The following is a 21,880-nucleotide window of genomic DNA, read 5'->3' on the forward strand; positions in this document are numbered from 1 at the left end:
CCATTGTCTTCTCCCCAGTGAGCTGAGTGATACTTCGGGCTTGTTGAGGTTGGGACTGGAAGATTTTTTTTTTCTTTTTTTTTAAGAGAGGGAGGGGCGGGGAGGGTGAGAGGGAGAGAGAAGGAGAGAGAGGATCTTAAACAGGCTCCACGTCCAGTGCAGAGCCCAACACGGGGCTCGATCTCACAACCCAGAGAACATGACCTGAGCCAAAATCAAGAGTTGGATGCTTAACTGACTGAGCCACCCAGCTGCCTCTGGGTTGGGACTGGAAGATTAAAGACTTATGTATGATCAGGAAGTGCCATATGGTGTGGCAGAGTTTCATCTTTGAAACTTTCATACCTAGCACTATGGTAAATCTTTACACAATATCTGCTTTTATTTTTGGGGGGGACATGTGCAGCTGGACATGTTTGTATGTTCTACCAAAACTTCAATGCCAGAGAGACCTCAGCAGTCCCCACAAAAGGGCAGTTCAGCAAAACAAGTATCAGGCAGTTATTTCTCATGTCATCTGCAGTGGGGCAAATATATTCTGAACGGACCCCACACTGCAGAATCCTCCCCTTCCTAACTTGTTGGGTGTCTGGATGTACCAGCACTGTGTCACATAAAGCCTTCTGGCTGAGCTGACTGGTGACTTGGGTTGTAATACTTCTGACCTCTCTGGAAAGAAGTCAGCTTCCATAAAGAGAGATAAGTGAAAGTACAGACGGCAGCTCTTTGGCCACAGGAATCTGCTTGCTTTTAAATAACCCTGGAAATGGAAATGAATAGAAAGGACCTTCTCTTTGTCTTTGGTTTTATTTTATAAGAGCACACTTACTACATTAAGCCATCTCGTATTGCTGGGGTGCTGCCAAAAAGAGAAGTGATCTGCGGGTTTATTGTCTGTGTGTGCATTCTAGGTCGGAAGTGTGAATCCTGCCGAAAACTTCCGTGTTCTAGTGAGGCAGAAGAAAGCCAGCTTTGAGGAAGGTGAGTGCTATGCTGTTGCCTCTGCATTTAAGGGAAGATAGATAATTAGGGTAATGGATTTATACTCTAGATTAAGAAGTGTAGCCTTTTGTTGGTATCCTTATACAGCAGGCTTCTTTCCTCGTGGACCTTTGTGATTGTGTGTTACTGGTGAGCTCGTCAGAGCAACACTGAGCACATGAGGGTAAACTCAGCACAGGTCTGCCCAAGTAGGAAAAGAGCTAATTTGTAGGTCTTTTTGTTAAGAAAACTGTAGGCCGGAACCTTAGAGCTCTTGGTTCCACTTCACTGAAGTTCTTTGGGGTCTTGTGAGTGAGCTTGGAATAAAACATTTAAAAAAAATATTTTTTCGAGAGCACACGAAAGCGGGGGGAGGAGCAGAGGGAGAGGGACAAACGGACCCTGAGCTGAGCACAGAGCCCAATGCGGGGCTTGAACCCACAACCCTGAGATCATGACCTGAGCTGAAATCAAGAGTCTGATGCTTAAATGACTGAGCCCCCCCAGGTGCCTCTGGAATAAAACATTTTTGTGTCATGTCTTCCTCTTTTCAGTGACCCGTAATTCTTGTTCTAGGCCTAAGGGTTTGAGCCTCTTTATACAAGTTCCAGAACACCGTCCTGCTGCCCCTAGATTTGATCTTTCTGAAATTGACTACATCCTCACATTTTCTTTTTATGAATTATAACCTAGAATTCCACTTAGGCTTGGGCTAATATTTAAAGTTTCCTGGAATGGACAGAGGGTTTGGGACCAACATTCATTCACTTGATTGTGTTCAAGTACCTCTTTACTCTTTAAGGAGAGGCGGCTGGCAGTTCTAATCCTGCAGGTTTGTGCATATGAGAACATTGTGTTCATTATTGCCATCCAGGGTCAGGCCTGTCCGTGTGTTTATGTGAACGTGTGCACAGAACTTCTCTCCCAACTTCTTGGCATTTTAGGGGGAGAAATGACTCCTAAATGTCTAGGAAACCCTACAGTTTCTACTTTGATCCTCTGCAGTGGAGAGTCTGAGAATCCTAGCAAAACGCCTGGGCTTGTTGTGCTGTTGCCCATAGGCAGTCGTGACCAGCTGAGCCCCAGAGCATACGGTCTCCTGGACCAGTCCTGCTGGCAGGAACACCGAAGGCCAGCCCATGAGAATTTCTGGAGGAAGACAAGCTTCGTTACTATGATAATCTATATGTTTTGTGTTTTGAGGTGGGGAAAGAGCTTTTTGCCCTGTTAAGAATTGCCATACAGGAGAAAAGCTCTTGAGTTTAACACAAAACAAAACTACATCTAAGTAGATGAAGGAGATCTGAAATTAAAGTGACAGCTTTCCAGAAGGCTTGGTGGAAACAGTACTTCAGAATTTCTCTCCTGCATGTATGGGGGTGATCAAAGGAGGCTTTCATAGCATTCCTACCTGTGCTGTTTTCTGCTTGGCTGCATATTGTGACTGTGTTTGGGAGAATGCAGAGACATTACTGTGGCAAGTCAGCCAGCCGTTGTCTGTCATGATTACCGTGTTTTTGAAGAAAGATGGAGGCCTTCTTAGCTTTTGATTATATGTTGTCGATTGCCTCGGCCAAAGGCAGAGGTCCTCCCTTTGGAAGTGACTAGTCTTTCTGGCTGGTAGAGGTGTGGTCTCTTCAGGGACTCAATCTGGCACGGTCACGAATGTAAAGGCAGGCACTAGTGTCTGCTGTGTTCAGGTCATTGTGCTAGCATATTCTGTATATAATAGCATGTGCTGAGCTATTATATTCTTTGTCTCGGTTATCCCGCAGAGCACTCTTGCAGTCATGTGAGCAAGTGGAGAAGACAGTAGAGCTTTAACAGTTGGTGCCAGGATTTTCTGAGAAAAATAATTTTTCTTTTTAATTGGGAGAATATTTTGGTAACTGCTTAGGGTAGAGGCTGAGCCTGTCTCCAGCCTGGTGGTTAGCCAGTCAGGGTTCAGAGAAGAGGGACTCTGCTGACATCATAGAAGTAGAAAAACGGGAGCTAGTTCAGGAAAGGAAGGGCTGAGTAGAAAAGAGAGGGAGTGAATGAATTTATATAAGGACACAGTGTTCAGCAGTGTGTTCCCAACTCATAACTGCCAATATTCACTGTCAATAAAATTCTGGATTCCTTGGTTTGAGAGCTCTATCTGGGGAAACTGGTGAAGAGACAAAGAGTTTTGGGTCTGGAATTACTTCAGGCAGAGCAGAGAAAGGACCTGAGAGCACAGGAGACCAGAGTCTGAAGGGCCCCATGAGAGAGTAAATTCTTAAGAATTTGCTCACATCTCCAGAAAACAGTGTTTTCGGAGGCCATGGAATTGGGGATTCAAAGCAGTCTTGTGAAAGTAACAAGGGCAGGTGACCCCTACGTGGCATATAAGTTACAATAGGTAGCATTCTCCCCATTTTATGTGAAAAACTACAACTAGGAGAGATGAACTTCTCCCTAAATCACACAGGGATTCAAATCCTTGTCTTTTTCAAATACTGGATTTTTCTACGTAACCGACTGTTTCTCCTGATTCCTAATGCCCTCCTTTCCTACACGTGTTTGTTGTTGTTCAGACATAATAAGGTCGTGTATTTTCAACCTTGTGCCTGTAGGTAGGACTTCTGAGGAGTAGACGGTCCTTTTATGTTGAATGTGACTGAGCCCTGGTGTGCTGCTGGTGGTGTGATGGTGGGGTCCCTCTGTTCCTCCGTCTAGGACTGGGTCAGTCAGAGCTCTGCAGCGACCTCACAAAGGCGGACTTTCTGCAGGGCTGTGGGGAAATGGGACTGCCCACCTGTGAGCAACCAATTCTGTTTTATGGTCCTAACCTGGCTTCCCTTTTATCCTTCCTTTCCTTGCTTCAAGCTCCAGAAATTTTGTTTGTTCATTACTTTTCCTAGCTGTGTTCTGCATGGGCATCTCTACTAAGGCCCTTTGTGAGTGAAGACTCACTTTCCCTGAAGCCCAAAGTTGTCCTCCAAACTTGAAGCTACCTTTCTGGTATTGCTCTCCTCTGTCCCTCCCAGGGATCTGTACCTAGGGCAGAGGAGGGAGAAGCTCTTCTCTTTTCTCCAGTAGATCTGCTTTTTAAATTCAGTTGCCAAAAGCATGATCAGTAATAGACGGTAAGATTATTTTACCCTTAGAAATTGACCTGTTTACCTATTATTATGAACTAAAATATGGGTATAATTTCTTTCCATCTGGCTTAATAGTACAGTCATACCTAGAGTTTTGCGATCCTATCCCCTTGACACTAGCAGTCTACAGTAGGCATCTACACATTTTCTTACCTTCTGGTTTTCAGTGAGGGATATTTCTTGTCCGAAGCTTATTGGCATAGAGGAGATGGCACTGAACCCAGGGAACATGTTCTTTCTGGCTGCTGATGCTTCTGTAAGCTGTCTTTGATTCTCAGGTGCTCCTCCTTTTCTGATCCCTTTCGTTCGCCCTCCCTACCCATCCCACCATTCTGTCACTGCAGTTTTACGAGAGAAAAATTCTTGACCACAGCCGTATGCATAATAATCATTTCTCAGTGGTGAAAGTAGACTTGTTTCTCTCACACGGTATTCATAAGTGCATCAGTGCCTTCATCCGTGATATCTGTTATCTGCAATTGTGGGTTATTGGAAGAACCTGAGTCCACAGCGTTCTCAGAGACTCCTTGAATCCAGGTTATCCCTTTATGTGAACACCCTCCTCCACCAGCTGTTGGAGGAACACCATGGATTTCAAAATCCTTGCTCCTTCCCTGCTTTTACTTAGGAAGAATGCTAAAATGGTCAAAAGACAGCAAATTAGAGGAGGAGGAAAAGCCACATTATTTCAACCCTCTAAATAATTCCTGTGATCAAGATAAGTCTAAATTGAGATGTTCCCACTAAGTATGAGATATTATGTCAAGTAGCTTGGATGTACCTGGTGTCTCAAAAACAGGTTCTCTGAGGACCTTATGAGTCAGAAAGAATGGAATGTAACTTTGTTTTCTGGACCTTGTTTTGCCACTTAGATTGTAAGTTCTGGGGGTACCTGGGTGGCTTAGTCAGTTGAGCGTCTGCCTTGGGCTCAGGTCATGATCCCGGGGTCCTGGGATTGAGCCCCCCCATAGGGCTCCCTACTCACTGCTTCTCCCTCTGCCCCTCCCCTTGTTCATGCTCTCTCACTCGCTTTCAAATAAATAAAATCTTAAAAAAAAATCTCACTTAAAAAAAAAAGAAAGATTGTAGGTTCTGTATTAGGCTTCCAAATAGGGATAGGGTGGTGGAGCTCCATTCCACCCAGTTGAGTTCACAGGAGCATGGTTGGTTTAAAAAACAAATCTGTCAAGAAGAGCCATCCTAAGCAAGAATGGTACGGACGTTTACCATTAGATTTAAGTATAGGGAGCAGGAGTGTGCACATACCCATCTGATGAGATGATGATCACTTTATTTTCTGGCTCTGAGGCCTTTCTTTTTTTTCTTGAATCTGTTTTGTCTCACTTTGTTTGGACCACTTTTCATCCTCAAGCCTTTTTGCTTTTGTTCTCCCATCTACCTCATTCTCATTGATTATCAAACAATATTCCTTCAGTTTTAAAGGGTGTTTCTTAAAATTTACCAACACAGGATGGAACGTGGTAACAGTTCATGATAAAATTACATCATTCATCAAAGCCAAATAGACATTTTTTTCAGTTCCATTTCTGTATGGGATGACACTGTCCCAGGTGCACAGTAGCTTACTTACATGCATTATATGACTCTCCGCCATGAGGCAAGCCCTGAAGCGTGGATCCCCAAGAATTGAGACCTAGGAGAGATTTCCCGTGTGTGTGTGTGTGTGTGTGTGTGTGTGTGTGTGTGTGTGTGTGTGTGTGAGAGAATGGGCCTGTTTATGTAATCTTGGGTATGGCTTATGTAACTTACATTGCTCTTTCCAGATAAACGTAGGAAGATAAGAATATGGCCTTTTTCTGTTTTACACAGAGCTGGTAAATTTAAGAAAAATAAGTTCTGTCGGATATCTTGAATGTCTTGAAAGAAGGATAGTAAATACAAACAGTAACTAAAATTGTAAACATTTTCAGCCCTATAAAAGTTGTGTCATTTTTTAGCAGTGTGACACACTTTCTTAGTCCTTTCCCAAAACAGCAGTGACACATCTAGTCAGGAGAGAGAAAACACATGATTATGGGTTCTAGAGGCTTAGTCCATACTTCATATTTTTTATTCAATATGCCACTTGTTCCCTGGATTCCCTTTTGACTTGTTTGGTTTTAAATTATTAAACCCCAGAACTTGACTGTCAGGGTTATTTTATGTCTCATTCATCAATGACAAGAAGTCTTAGTTGGAAACAGCAATCCGTTTCTTTGGAAGTGTAAAGGAGACCCGCTACAAGGGTGTGTTAGGATTTGACATGGTAATTATGTAGCCGTGACCCCGAGTGTCTCACTCATGGATCTTCTTGGGGGTGGACTGAGGCCCGGAGTCGTTGACTTTCCACTGATGACTGCAAATGTGTGGAGGACACTGGATCTTGTGGCTTAAACTTCTTCATGGATTGCCTACATTTCATTAAATGGCACAGCACTGCCCTGCAGTTTACATTTTAATATAATAAAACTAGTCAACCAAATAATTAAAATGAGATTCTTCAAATGAAGACAAAAAGAAGAAAGAAAAAAGACATGACACCGGAAGCAAAGACCGTCATACACACATAACCACTTTGAAAGTCTTTTTGGTTTTCATCAACTCTCCTAAAAGGCTTCTATCCATTCTTACTCAGCTTTTTAAATTCTTTCAAGTTCCTGTCAATCTGTGGATCAGAAGATGTCTAATTACAGGGTATGGTTCTTGTAAAATGTAGCCTGGCTATCTGTTAAGAAAGAGAGCCAACTGGTAGCATAAAAATAAAAGGCTGTTTGCTGTGGGTATGTTCCCAGTGAGCACGAAGATTTCTTCCTGAGAGCGTTAGAGGGGGTCTAGATGCACTCCGCCACAGCAGAGTTCCCACTCTCGGCATTTTGTTCTCCTGTCAGGCAGAGGTTGCTTGCCTTAAACCTGCTGAGTGGGTGTTTTTTTTCCCCCCCTTTTTATGTTAGACATGGAAAGGGTATTTTTCCCTCTGGCTGAAAATGTGGAACTCACATGAACACTTTCCCCGCATCAGAACACCCAGAAGAGCAGTCTAGTCTGAAGCCGCATTTAACATAGTGACCCGTCGGCGTGCCGTCATGCTCCGGGCCCACAGTGCCGCGAGGCAGGTGCTCACAGGCGGCTCTGCTGGGAACTCGGATTAGTGACGGGTGCTTCCCAGGAAGGGTATGTTCTCCAGCTTGCTGTCAGAGTTCACCCTTGCGCTGCGTGCTAATGAGCGCGATCTAGGAGGCAGAGAGCAGTTGTACTTACAGCACTTCCGTTCTTGCCCTCAACCTCCTATAAATTCTGCGCCTCTTGCTTGCATGGTGCATGATTGTCACGCAGGGCATTGCACTTGGTTCTCCTTGAATTGGGCTGTCCTCAAGATTGCTTCCTAAGCCCAGCTGGTTGAAGAAGAAAACTGATTTCAGATTGTGCTGATGTGCAAACTGCTTTAATCAATGACTTAAAGTGACTGCTCGTGGCAAACAACAGAAGCTCTTAACCAATTAAGATGTTTAGGAAAGGATGTTAGGCTTTTGTTAAAATAGTCACTAATCAGCCGAAATATGTTACGAGGAGCCTAGAAACAGCTTGGAGTCCCACTTAAATGCAATAAAAGTGTTTGGGCCCTCCCCTTTCAAATTGCAAGCCCAAGGCAAAAAATATGCTGACACAGAAAGAAGTGGCAAGTATAATTTGATACAGTTAGTCCTGTCTGTTAGGCACGTCTGCATAAACTCTTAAAAATGGCATGCTTGTTGCTGTGAATTGTGCAAGACTGTTGAATCTCAGATCTGTACCTCTGAAACAAATAATGCAATATATGTTAAGAAAGAAAAAAAGAAGAAGAAGAATGTAGCAGGAGGGGAAGAATGAAGGGGGGGAAATCGGAGGGGGAGAAGAACCATGAGAGACAATGGACTCTGAAAAACAAACTGAGGGTTCTAGAGGGGAGGGGGTTGGGAGGATGGGTTAGCCTGGTGATGGGTATTGAGGAGGGCACGTTCTGCATGGAGCACTGGGTGTTATGCACAAACAATGAATCATGGAACACTATATCTAAAACTAATGATGTAATGTATGGGGATTAACATAACAGTAAAAAAAATTAAAAAAAAAATGGCATGCTTGTTTTTTAGGCTAGAAAAGGGAAGGGAGTTTTGTTCAGATGTGGAGCACAGTTTCAGTAGGGCTTGAGAATATTGTCAGCATGGATGCCTTTGGACAATGGAGAATAGTTAACTTTTTTTTTTAAACAATTTTTTCACTTTTTTTTTTTTAAGATTTTATTTATTTCACAGAGAGAGAGAGAGCGAGCACAAGCAGGGGGAGCTGCAGAGGGAGAGGGAGAAGCAGGCTCCCCCGCTGAGCAGGGAGCCTGATGCAGAGCTGGATCCCAGGACCCTGGGATCATGACCTGAGCTGAGGGCAGACACTTAACTGACTGAGCCACCCAGGCGTCCCAGCCTTTTTTTTTGTTTTTTGTTTTTTGTTTTTGAGGTCATAAGGTTCAGATGAGATCATGAGGGTGGAGCCCTCATGGGATTGGTGACCTTATAAGAAGAGACATTAGATTTGTGCTTTTTCTTCTCTTTTCTCTTCCTATCTTTCTTTTCTCTCTGCCATCTGAGAATATAGTGAGACGGTGACGACTGCAAGCCAGGAAGAGAGCCCTCACCAAAACCTGACCATAATGGCACCGGCCTCCAGAACTGTGAGAAAATAAATTTCTCATGCTGAAGCCTCCTTAGCCCATGGTGTTTTGTTATGACAGCTTGAGCTGACTGATACAGGCCCATTTTCATTTCCTTTGTCAGATTAAACTGCTGAAATCCTGTAGTTTATCTCTTTGTGTCTTTTAGTGGTAATGAGATGCAACTGAAACACTCAAGATAGCCACTGTAGGCCATTGGAGTCAGCCATTTCTCATGAGCGTGATCTTTTTGATAGTTCCCTTGTCCTTGGAATCCAGTAGTGTTTCCTTGGGGCACTGAGGATAAAATTCGCTATCTGAGCTTTAGCAGTTATTCTATCGTGGAAACATAGTGGAAGCATCCTTTCTGTCTGTGGTAGATCTCCACAAGTCTCTGCACTAATTCTATGTGCAACTCAGTGATCTTTTGTAAATTTATAAAGTTATATGATCATCACCGTAATCCAGTTAAAAACTTTTCTCTCACCCAAAAAAGGTCCCCCTGACCATTTGTAGTCCATTCTTTTTTCCTATCACCACCCCAAGTAACCACATCTGTTTCTATGGATTTATCTTTTCTGTAAATGGAATCACTCATTATGCAGTTTTTTGCATGTGGCTTCTTTTACTTAGCATAAAGTTTTTGAAGTTTGTTTATGTTGTAGCATGTATCAGTAATTGATTTCTTTTTTTTTTTTTAAGATTTTATTTATTAGAGAGAGAGCACACAAGCAGGGGCAGTGGCAGAGGGAGAGGGAGAAGCAGGCTCTCCGCTGAGCAGGGAGCCTGATGTGGGGCTCTATCCCAGGATCCAAAGGCCAAAGGCAGAGGCTTAACCAATTGAGCCACCCAGGCGTCCTGAGTAATTGATTTCTTCTTATTGCTGAGTAATACTCTGTTTTATGGATATGCCACATTATGTTTATCCATTCACCAATTGATGGGTATATTTGGATAGTTTCCAGTTTTTAGCTATTATAAATAATGCTATGAAAATTACAGGTCTTTGTATTTTTTTGTTTTTCTTGGGTGAGAGTGGAATTGCTGGGAAGTTTATGTTTAACTTTTTAAGAAGCAGCCACACTCCTTTCAAAGCAGTTTTACCGTTTAACATCTCACTGGCAGTGAATGACAGTTCCACTTTCCCCATATCTTTGATGACACTTGTGTTGTCTTTTGAATTATAGCTATTCTGGTGGTGATGTGTTGGCATCCCTATGTGGTTTTAATTTGCAGTTCCTTAAATACTAATGATGCTGACCTTTTTTCAGATGGTTATTGGCCATTCATATATTTTTTCTTTGGTGAAATGTCTATCCGAATCTCTTCCCCATTTCTTAATTTAATTGTCTTATGTAGATGTGGAGAATTCTGTATATATTCTGGATACAGGTCCTTTGTCAGATATGTGATTTGCAGATATTTTCTACAGTCTGTGGTTTATCTTTTCAGTGGTGTCTTTTGAAGTATAACGTTGTTTTGATTTTCTAGATTATCAGTTTTTCTTTTATGGATTATCATTTTGCAGTCTTACATAAGAAATCTTTGCCTAGCCAAGTCTCAAAGATTTTCTTCTGATAGTTTTCGGTCTATAATCCATTGAGTTGATTTTTGTAAATGGTTATGAGGGTGAGTATCCTAGATGCATTGTTTTTCAGAGGGTAACCAGTTGTCCCAGCATCATTTATTGGAAAAACCACATCCTTTTCCCATCCAGTTGCCTTGGTATCTTGTTGAAAATCAACTGATCATACGTCTAAGAGTTTATTTCTACACCCTTCAATTCTCTTACATTGACCTATGTCTGTTCTTCATTGATACATTATTTTAACTACTTTAGCTTTATAGTAAGCTTTGAAATACTATAATATGTCTTTCAATTTTGTTTTTTCCTAACATTGTTTTGGCTGATCTAGGTCCTTTGCATTTCCATATAAATTTTAGATTCAGGTTTTCAATTTATAGAAAAACGTCCTCTGGGATGTTGATAGGGATTGCATTGAGCATATAGAATAATTAAGGGAGGAGTTCCATCTTAACAATATTGAATTTTTTAACCCATGAACATAGGATATTTTTCCATTTATTTAGGCTTTTATTTACTTTCTCTCCATAGTGTTTGTCGTTTTTAGTATTCAAGTCCTGCACTTCTTTTGTTAAATTTTTGTGAGTATTTTATTCTTTTTAATGCTATTGTGGATAGAATTTTTTTAAGTTATTTTTTGGATTGTTTGTTGCCAGTATATATAAATATTGATTTTTGTATATTGATCTTATATCCTGCAAACTTATTAAACTTGTTTATTACTTCTAATTGTTTTTATATACTCTGAATTTTCTTAAGAATTTTTTTTAAGATTTTATTTGAGAGAGAGAGGGAGAGAGAGAGAGCACAAGGAAGGGGAGTGGCACAGGGAGAGGGAGAAGCAGACTCCCCACTAAGCAGGGAACCCGACACAGGGCTCGATCCCAGGATCCTGGGATAATGACCTGAGCTGAAGGCAGACACTTAACTGACTGAGCCACCCAGGTGCTCCTATACTCTGAATTTTCTACATGCAGGATGATACTGTCTGTATATAAAGGCAGTTTTATTTCTTCTTTTCTAATTTGTATAGCTTAAAATTCTTTTTCGTGATTGTACTGACTGGAATATCCAACAATCATAGAATGATAAGAGTGATTAAGGGAAAAGCTCTTAGTCTTTTACCATTAGTATGATGTTCTGGTTTTTCTCAGATTCCCTTTATCGACTTGAAGATTTTCTTTTCTCATTCCTAGTTGGTTGAGAGTTTTTATTACAAATGCATGTTTAATTTTGTCAGATGCATTTTTTTGATGCATTTTCTATATAGAAATGATAATGTGGGTTTGATTCTTCTGTTAATATGCTATGTTATTATATTCATTGATTTTCAGTTGTTAAACCAACCTTGCATGCAGAGATAAATCCCAGTGGATATATATATATATATATATATATATATATATATATATATATATATATATGTATGTATGTATGTATAATTCTTTCTCTTTATGTTCCTGAATTCATTTTGCTGATACTTTGTTAGGATTTTTGTGTATATGTCCATGAAGGATTCCTTTCTGTAGTTTTCCTTTCTTGCAGCATGTTTGGCTTCGATACCAGGGAAATACAGGCCTTATAGAATGAGTTGAGAAGTATTCTTTCTTCCCCTTCAGGATTAATATTATTTCTTTTTAATATTTGATAGAATTTGCCAGTGAATCCTAGGCCAGGGTTCTTCGTGGGAAGCTTTCAAATACTTGGTTATTTTACATATTGTAGGTTTGGTCGGATTTTCCATTTCTGCTTCGTGGTCAATCTAAGTAAAGCTTTATGGTTTTGCTTATCTTTTAAAGATCCTTATTTCTGCTTTTATTGATTTTCCATTATTTTGTTTTTATTTCATTGATTTCTGCTCTTGTCTTTATTATTCCCTTTCTTCTCACTTTGGATTTAATTTGGTCCTCTTTTTCTAGTTTCTTAAAGTAGAGCTTAGATTATTAATTTGAAACCTCATTTCTAACGTAGACATTGAAAGCTGTACATTTCCCTCTAACCAGTTCTTTAGCTGCATACCATAAATTGTGATACATCATGTTTTTATTGTCATTCAGTTCAAATGCTTTCTTATTTCTTTCATGATTACTGCTTTGACCCTTAGATTATTTAGAAGAGTGTTTAATTTGCAGATACTGGAGATTCCCAAATTTCTTTATGTTGTTGATTTTTATCTTCATTCTGTCGTAAGACATATTTTGAATGGTTTCAACCCTTCCAAATATATTGAGACTTGTTTCATGGCTTAGCCTATACTCTGTTCTGACGAATGTTCCATATGCCCTTTAAAATAATGTATATTCTGCTGTCATTAGGTCGAAGGTTCTGCAAATGTCAGGTCAGTTTAGATGATAGTTTGTTCAAATCTATATCCTTGTTGATTTTCTGTCTAGTCATTCTCCATGATGTTTTGAGTATTGAAAGTTATTCCCCTTGAGACCTTGTGGACTGGTGAGACCTTTATTAATTTTTGCCTAACCCTAGCTAAACAAAAATCTGGAGACCCAAGTGAATCTCTGCAGAGTACCAGTAAAGAAAACATCGTCAATTCAGGTAATAGAGTGTATTTTAAATAAAAGTCTTCAGGTATTGGAGTTTAAAAAAATTTTTTTAAACTTAGATACATGTATCACAAGATTATGTTTGTGTTTCATAATCCTCTGCTTCATGAGAGGAATTCATTTACTTTAGTGAATGACCACCTTACTCAGTACAGGAAAAATTGTGTAGATTCGGGAACTTGTTGGAGCACAGAGATGATTAGTTGTAAGTAATGAAAGTCAATTTACAATTTAGTGATAAATAGGTATTTTTTTAAAAAAGATTTATTAGAGAGGGAGAGAGAAAAAAGAGAAAGCACTAGTGGAGGGAGGGGCAGAGAGAGAGGGGGAGAGAATCTCCGGCCAACTCCCTGCTGAGCACAGAGCCCAGTTGGGACTCAGTCTCACAACCCTGAGATCAAGACCTGAGACAAAACCAAGAGTCGACTGCGCCACCCACGTGCCCTGACAATAGGTATTTTAGTACATAAGTCTTAGGTCAGTGCTTATAGATTTGGAAAGTTTATAGATTCACTATTCCCTCCTTTCATTTGTTTCTTCTTTTGTGCCATTTTCTCAAGCATGGGTTTATTTTGTTTGATTCCTTATTTGTCTCATACATTGAGAAGAAAATATATGGAATAATTAAGGTTGGATTATCCCGTAATTGTCCCCATTTCTAATTACTCTTAGATGGACTGTAATGAAGCCAACAAGACTTATACATTGAAATTTTAAATGCACAGGATGAGAGGGAGGCGTTGAATATATAAACCAGAGATAAGATTTGCCTGTAGTAAATCCGGTTCACATTGGTGGTCTTTCCCGAGCATAGTGGGTAAAATCAAATAATCTGAAGGTCCTTTTTAATACAGCCCTTTAAGTATATGAGTAATAAACAGAAAGAAAAAAGTAGATGGTGCAAAAAATAAAAAAGAAATGAAAGGATCATGAAATAGAAGTATTCTGAGTTTCATCATCAGTAAATGCCAACCCATGAAAAATGTCTACCCATTTAAGACTCACTAGAAATAGAAACAATTGTTTATTGCTCCCTAGACTTCTCCTCATTAAAAAATAAGTGCATGCTCATTGGAAAAAAATCAAATAATAATAGAGTAGTACATAAAAGTTAAGAAAAGGAAGTCTCCTCCTTCATTGTCCCCATCTCTTCCAGTCCCTCCCCAAACTCACATTTTATCTTGCTTTCTCACTGTCTCCTCTTAGGAGTAACCCTGTTAATCCCTGTTAACGCTGTGTTGTAGTCAAGATGGTTAATATTTTAGGGTGTGGTAAATTGGTGTTATAGCCATAGACAATACATTTTGGAAAATACTCCCCCACTACCCGCCCAATTCCCAGTGGGCTCAATCATTGTGATCTAAGAGAAGAAAAAAGAGCATACAGCAAAGTGGGATGGAGCTAAGTCATAGTAAGTGACAACAGAAAGATGACTATGTGCACATAGGACAGCATTGGACATGGTATCTTTGGGGCACCTGGGTGGCTCAGTTGGTTAAGCATCCGACTCTTGATCTCGGCTGAGGTCATGATTTCAGGGCTGTGAGCTCGAGCCCTGGGTATGGAGCCTGCTTAAGATTCTCACTCTGCCCCTGCCCCTCGTCCCCATTAAAAAAAAAAAAGAAGTGGTATGTTCCCCACACGTGCCCGCACACATCTCTTACACAGCCCGTTTCCCTTTGTCTGTGTATTTCCCCCTTCCATAGAGCTTTATTTTCGCCATCTCCATCTCTGTAAAACTAACGTGAAGGGTGGTGATAAAAAAGTTCTAGACTATCCATTCCCCTTAGTGATACCAGTTCTAAAAATGCAGTGTGTGGGTTTAAATTGAAGGAATTCAAAAAGACCTCTTCCATTCTTTAGAGGTTTTGCAGGAGTAAATTGTCGACCTCAGAGAGTCGGGGACCTGGGGCGGCAAAGGAACTGAGAAAAAGAGACGACAGTATAGCGAGGCACAGGGGACCCCGGGCAAACAGCCCAAGGTGCTGAGGTTTATTTTCCATACTCTTATATACCTTTTACAGCGATATAGATCTATAATGATTTACACCAGGGGCGTAGTAAGGCACATTCCTCCATGTACCCAGGATTAGTCAAGCACGTAAGAATCTTTAAAACAGAATAAAGGAACAAAGAGGGGAGTGCACAGTGTGCTCTTTACAGCTGGCTGCCTATCTACAAAACATCTTCTGTTGTGTACTTTAGAACAGACCACACACATCCCAAGGGCATTTCACTCTGATCCTTTCGCGTTATTTTTAACCCTGCAATCTCGAGTTTTCTCAGAGATCTCGGAGTCTGAACGAACATGTACTGGTGGTCGTTGTGGCGTTCTGTTTCCCACAGTAAATCAGTGACGTTTAGGCCATTCGTTCATCCATTTAGCAAATGATGGAGCATCCTACTATGTGCTAGTCACTGTAGCGAAACACAGACAGTAAACAAACAAGAAAATAAATGTCAAATGGTGGTAAGGACTTGTGTTTGTTTCCAAGGGTTTTGTAACAAAGTACCACAGAGGGGCTGGCTTAAAACTACAGAAGTTTATTTCCTCACAGTTCTGGCGACTAGAATTCCAAAGTGGAGGTTTCAGGAAGGTTGGTTCCATATGAGGACTCTGAGGGGAATCTGTTCCATGCCCATCTCCTAGCTCGTGGTGACAGCTGACAGTCCTTGGTGGTCCTTAGCTTGTAGACACACCACTCTGGTCTCTACTCCTCTTCACAGGGAGCTCTCTCACAGTATGTGTCCAAATTTCCCTCTTTTTTTTTTTTTTTTAAGATTTTATTTATATGAGGGAGGGAGAGAGAGAGAGAGCATGAGCCGGGGGAGGTGCAGAGGGAGAGGGAGAAGCAGACTCCCCACTGACCAGGGAGCCCGACACAGGGCTCAATCCCCGGACTCCCTCAGGATCATGTCCTGAGCCAAAGGCAGACGCTTAACTGACTGAGTCACCCAGATGCCCTAAATTTCCCTCTTCTTATAAGGACACCAGTCAGATTAGGGCCTATTCTTATGACCTCATCTTAATTTGATTACATCGGCAAGGACCCTATTTCCACATAAGGTCATATTCTAAGGTTTTGGAAAGGACATGAATTTTCAGAGAATGGTATTCAAGTCATGATAGCACTAGAGAAAAAATTAAAACAGGATAGTGGGATAGTGAGTGCTGGGGTGAGATGGGCTTATGATTTTATAGAGGATCAAGGAAGGCTCACTTTTGGGGTATCATTTGAACAAAGAATTGAGGAACGTGGAGGAGAGAACCTGGTGGGTATCTCCGGGGAGAACGTTTCAGACAGAGGGAGCAGTATGTTCTCCTGAAGCAGAGCATTTGACTTCATTAAGGAGCATCAGGGAAGCCATTGTGGCTGAAGGAAAGAAGTAGGAGATGAGATCAGGGGGGTAGCTGGGGTACATATCACATAGGGCCTCCTAGACCTCCTGCTTCTACTCTGAGTGAAATGGGAAACCACTGAGGAATTCTAAGTAGAGGTTGATCTGATTGACTTATGTTTTCAAAGTGCCCTGGCCACCATGTTGAGAATGGGCAAGGTTGAAGTAGGCAGATGAGTTAGAAGGCTACTGTAGTAATGCAAGTGAGAGAAAGTGAGAAGAGGTCAGATTCTTGACATGCTTTAAAAGAATTGGCAGGTTTTACCGACTATTTGAATGTAGGGTGTGAGAAAAAGAAACGAATCAGGGATGACTCCTGTTTTTTGGCCTGAGCGACTGGAAGGAATTGGTTTTTACTGAGAGGACAGAGACATGCTAAGCTGGTTATGCAGGTCTGGACTTCAGGCAAGAGCTCTAGGTTCTAAATATAAATCTGGAAAAAGTCACCTAGAGATGTTCTCTGAAGGCATGAGACTGGATGAGATCTTTGAGAAGGGGAGAGGTGTGGTGTCTAGGGCACCAGTGGAAGGGGTCACTTAGATGCACAAATAGTTCATCCAAGGCAGTAGGACACAAGGCAGTATGGGTGCAAATGCAGGTGGGTGACCAATTTGGGGAAGAATTCGTAGACTAGCCTTGCATAACCTGAACCATTAAAAGGCTGGACAGGAAAGCCCAAAGAAAAGTATCCCAAGTGATGCAACAGCCTAAGGATATCCTGGTGCTAATAGGACTTTCCCCAGAAAGAAGGGTTTTTTGATGCTGTTGTTGTTTTGCTTCTTGAGTTGACTGTTGATGAGCATTTCTGACCACTTTGTACCCATTTATAATTCTCTCCTAATTTCCCATCATTTTCTGGATCTGTCTCTTCCTTTCCATCCTAACACAAGTATCCTAATTCAAGCTTTCATTACTTCACCATTGGACAGTTATAGCATCCTATATTAATTATCCTCAAAGTTCTTCTTGTTCATCCCATATGTTGGTACAGATTTCCCTTTTTTTTTTTTAATTTTAAGTAATCTCTACACCCAACGAACTTACAACCCTGAGATCAAGAGTTCCACGCTCCATTGACTGAGCCAGGGAGGCGCCCCCAGATTTAGCTTCTTATAGCACAGATTTGATTAAGGGTCAGCCCTTTTTAATCACTCCCCATGTCTTTGAAATTAGTCCCCCATTTCAAGGCTTTCTACAACCCTCTCTGCCATTGCAGACCCATCTTCTACAGGCCCCCTCTGTGAACTCTGTACTCAGACCAAACGCTATTTCTGCTAATACCCTTGTAACATTGACTTGCCTGCCTCTGTATATTTGCTCATGATGTTCCTTCCACAAAGAATGCCCATTCTTTTTTCTCACCCCCAAATCCCGCTCTAAAGAGGTGCTTGTGATTTAAGAGCCAGTGTATCCTGGGATACCTGTGCCTAGTAGTAGTTTTATTGTAATGTGATACATTGTCAAGACGGCTGCTGTTAGTCCACCATCACTGGAACAGATAACCTCCATCTGTTTTTATGTTTGCCGAGTACTGCTGACTAAGTAATTTTTTTGTTTCCATTGTTGACTTTAAGGGAGCAGTGCTTGAGAATAATAACAATTTGAATTTTTGAATTACAGCAGAATTAACTCTCAGGTTCTTTGGATCAATTCATAAATCTTAGCCCCATCGAAGAAGTGGAGAAAAATAATATCTCGATATTTTGAGCTCTGAAATATTATACAACTTTCTTCACAAAATCAAAAAAGGGAAAAAATGAAAGAAAAAAAAGGATCTGAAGGAAAGATGCCATATAAACACAGGGCATCATTATTTATCAATTTTTAGGAAGATTTACCACGTGAAACATAGTTGTTTTAAATTTTCTGGTACTTGATATGTCCTTTTAAGAGTGACTCAGATTCCATCAAAAACTAATGATGTAATGTATGGTGATTAACATAACATAATAAAATAAAATTAAAAAAGAGTGACTCAGATTCTTAGGGCATCGTAGGACACTGTGCCACCACCCCGCCCCCATCGTCCATAAAAGCACATTCAAGCAGTGGCCGCCTGCTTCTCCTTTCTGTGGAGCCTGACTCACCACTCACTGTATCTCTTCAACTGATACAGGAATTTCAATTCCATTCAATTACCAACTTTTAATTGGATCCCATTGCCAGATTGGTCTCCTGTTCCAGAGTGTTTCCTCTTGGCTGCACTGTTCCTATGGCTACTTGGTTCCTTCAGCTTACTTCCTGCATTAGGTTGATGACATCCACTCTGCTATGAAGCTAGACAGATACTGTAAAATTGCTACAGTACCAAACACTGTCATCTTGCATTCTGCCTCCCTCCTACTGCCCATCTGGAATGGGATCATGTCTACATGGTAAGGTTATTAATTCTTCTATAGCACTTTTATTTTAGGAAGCTTCACCAAGTTTTAGAGTTAGAAAATTGTGGAGACCCTCTCTCTCTACTCCCTAGCCCCACACCTAACACATACTTCCAAGCATATGGCATATACGTTACACAAAGGAGCCAAAGAAGTCACTTCATTTGATGAAAAAGTCTTCCTTTAGCTTCTTTCTTATGTTAGCATCATGTCCCAATTTTGGACTTTAAGTGCACTCCCTCCTGGAATTGGGGAAATTAGTTATACTAAAAACAAAAAACAAAAAAATGGATGTTCTTTGGTCTTTAGCAAACCGCTGTATGCCCTGTAAATCTGTAAATATTCATGGATAACCTTCAGGTTTTGTGGGACATGTTCAATGGGTCTTTAATGGTTAAATTGAATGTTGTTAATAAAAAATAAAAAGACCATAGAATGCCATAGAACCCACCCTTTGACCAGGAGACTTAAAATTTTCAGCTGACTCAGGAACAGACCTGGTCTTACACTCAAGTTATTTAAGATGAGAACCATTATTCATCCAGAATGAAGATTTGTTGTAATGTTCTCTTACATAAAATGAGCTTACCACTAGTCGGCTTGCTGGATGCCATTTTTATAGTTTCTCATTAGCTCGCACTATCACCTTTTTTCTAGAGTGAGCTAAGACCAAGAGACCGTCCTGTGGCTATAAAGTAGGACTCACAGCTCAAATAAAAACAAAAATAAAACCAGCGAGATCTCAAGAGTCTGCAGGAATGGATTCTGACAATAAAGACTTTGCATTTACTCTGCTCCTTGTGCCTGGGGTTTTAATTTAACACATCAATGAAAAGGCAGCATTTAAAAGGGGGGGAGAACACCCAGCAGGACTTACTTTTATTAGTGCAATTTGTAAGAAATTACTGCATTTAATGAGAAAATCGTTAAGCATGAAAAAATGGTCTGTGACTGAACTTGTGGAGCTTAAATGGTGAGGCTTTAATTGAGTTTTTTAGTTATTGGTAAGAAAATAATGATAATAAAACGGCCAAGGCTGTATCTGTATTGTTGAGTGGTCAGCATTTTATGTGCCTTCATTCAGTTTCTTGTGCCACTGGTCACGCATGATACTGTGGCTGTGCTGGTCTCTGCGTCAGGACCACGGACTGTTCTCTTCTCAGAGGGGAGGCGGGCAGCTCTCTCTGCTCAGTGGGGAATCCTGGGGCAAATTGTCTCGCAGAACAGCTTCTGAAAGGGGGAAGATCAGGGCAGAGCTATGTCTATTTCACAGTCCAGCTGCTTCAGAATAAGACATTTGCACGTCATTTTCAGGTTTGTAAAGTTTATCTTTTTTTCCTAATTCTCAGTTTCTTTTGTTGCCACCCGGTGATTTCTTTCTCCCCAACAAAAATATTTTGTTGAAGACCACAAAACTAAAACCAGGAATACCAGATGTGCTAGACCAGGAGCACAAACAATTGAGGGCAGATTCTGCCTGGGATCTTAGATCCAGCCTCTTTTGGAAATAGAAGCAGAAAGGACATTTAAGAAATAAGTCAGCATATCTTTTGTCATGGAGAAGAAAATATTTAGGATACCTTTTTTTGTACTTCAGTCTTCAGAAGATCCTTTGACTTCTGTGAAAGGGTTCAGTCACTTCCGGTTCTTCTGGTTTGTCATCGTGGTCCACACAGGTGTGTGGCCGCCGTGTGCTGGGTTTCACAGGGTTAGACCTGAAGGAAGGGAGATGTATGTAGCTCTAAAGATGTTTTAAGTAGACGTGAGATCTATGTCTCTCTTTTTTTTTTTTTTTTACGTGATTCTGGTTTTGTAGAAGTACGCTTTAAATATATGTATTTTTGAAGATTTTATTTATTAGAGTGCATGAGAGAAAGAGAGCATGAGCGAGGGCAGAAGGGTGGAGGGAGAGGGAGAAGCAGACTCCCCACTGAGCAGGGAGCCCAACACAGGACTCAGTCCCAGGATCCTGGGATCATGACCCGAGCCGAAGGCAGACGCTTAGCCGACTGAGCCACCCAGGCGCCATATATATATATATACACACACATATATATATTTATTTATTTATTTAATTTATATATAATTTTTATATATATACACACATACAAAATTGGCTAGGAAAAGCTTTAAACAAATGCTTATGATCCTTTTCAGTAACTTTCCATTGAATTTCATTGTATTCTCTCTCACTAGAAAGAAGGAAAGAAAAAAACCTGTACATTTTATCTTTTTTTATTTATTTATTTTTAAAGATTTTATCTATTTATTTGACAGAGAGAGACACAGCGAAAGAGGGAACACAAGCAGGGGGAGTGGGAGAGGGAGAAGCAGGCCTCCCGCTGAGCAGGGAGCCCAGTGTGGGGCTCGATCCCAGGACCCCGGGATCATGACCTGAGCCGAAGGCAGACGCTTAACGACTGAGCCACCCAGGCGCCCCTTATCTTTCTTTATTATTTAAAGAATACTTTGTTAATTTTGTGTCTCCAGGATCTATCCAGTGCATAAAATGGGGCATCCACCTCTCTGGGTTCATAGTAACACTGTGTGGAATGGCCCCTAGACCCACTCCTCGCCCCTCCCATGTGTGTACCAGATCTGGGTGGAGGGTGGGGACGGGACAGAGCCAGCCCCTGCAGGTTGTATTTCGCAGCCTCCCATGACAACTGGCTTCCTACAGGGTTCAGCCAACAGGAGACCCTGGTGGGAAATTGGTAGGAGGCAAGGAGGGAGGGAGAAGCCGGGGTATTTCTTCCTCCCTCTGTTAGGCAGCATCTCCAGTCCTCCATGGCTTCAGATCCCACCGGACAGGCCCCTGAGTGCTAGTTGTTACAGCTCTCTCTTCTCTTTTCTCCCCGTTCCCCTGCACTGCCAAGGGGCGCTGAGGGCTTCTTGCTGTTCCTAAGCTCTGGGTTACAGCACCATTTTCAGTTGGCTTTACAGCCCTCCAGCACCTGTGTAACAGTTGCCTGCATCGCACTTCCTTTGTCAGAGTGATTTCTCTTCTTCTGGTTGGACCCTGGCTGGTAGATACACAGCCTCTACCCACGATGACCAGTTTTTATCCTGGAGGAAAGAGCCATAAGCCTGTTGGCGATCCATTTCTGTTCTAGTTGCCTATATCAAAACACAGACTCATTTTCTTATCAGGCAAATGTTTCTTG

The 21,880-nt window shown here is 41.2% G+C and overlaps 1 protein-coding gene across 4 annotated transcripts in view; it reads left to right on the top strand.

The window, feature by feature from the left end:
* Positions 1–21,880, top strand: part of XRCC5 (X-ray repair cross complementing 5) — a 91,011-nt gene that overhangs the window by 50,377 nt on the left and 18,754 nt on the right. For 3 of the 4 annotated variants that reach the window (XR_004915133.2, XM_036085310.2, XM_078071293.1), the window contains exon 16: positions 912–981. Coding sequence is in view for 3 of the 4 variants with exons in the window: in XM_036085310.2 (XP_035941203.2) it covers positions 912–981 (70 nt within the window). In the remaining variant the exon portion in view is untranslated. Of the gene's footprint in view, positions 1–911; positions 982–8,735; positions 8,775–21,880 lie in introns of those variants that run through there. The other variant, XM_078071292.1, reaches the window with a different exon arrangement.

The sequence above is a fragment of the Halichoerus grypus genome, chromosome 4 (genome assembly GCF_964656455.1).
Source record: "Halichoerus grypus chromosome 4, mHalGry1.hap1.1, whole genome shotgun sequence".
Lineage (NCBI taxonomy): Eukaryota > Metazoa > Chordata > Mammalia > Carnivora > Phocidae > Halichoerus > Halichoerus grypus.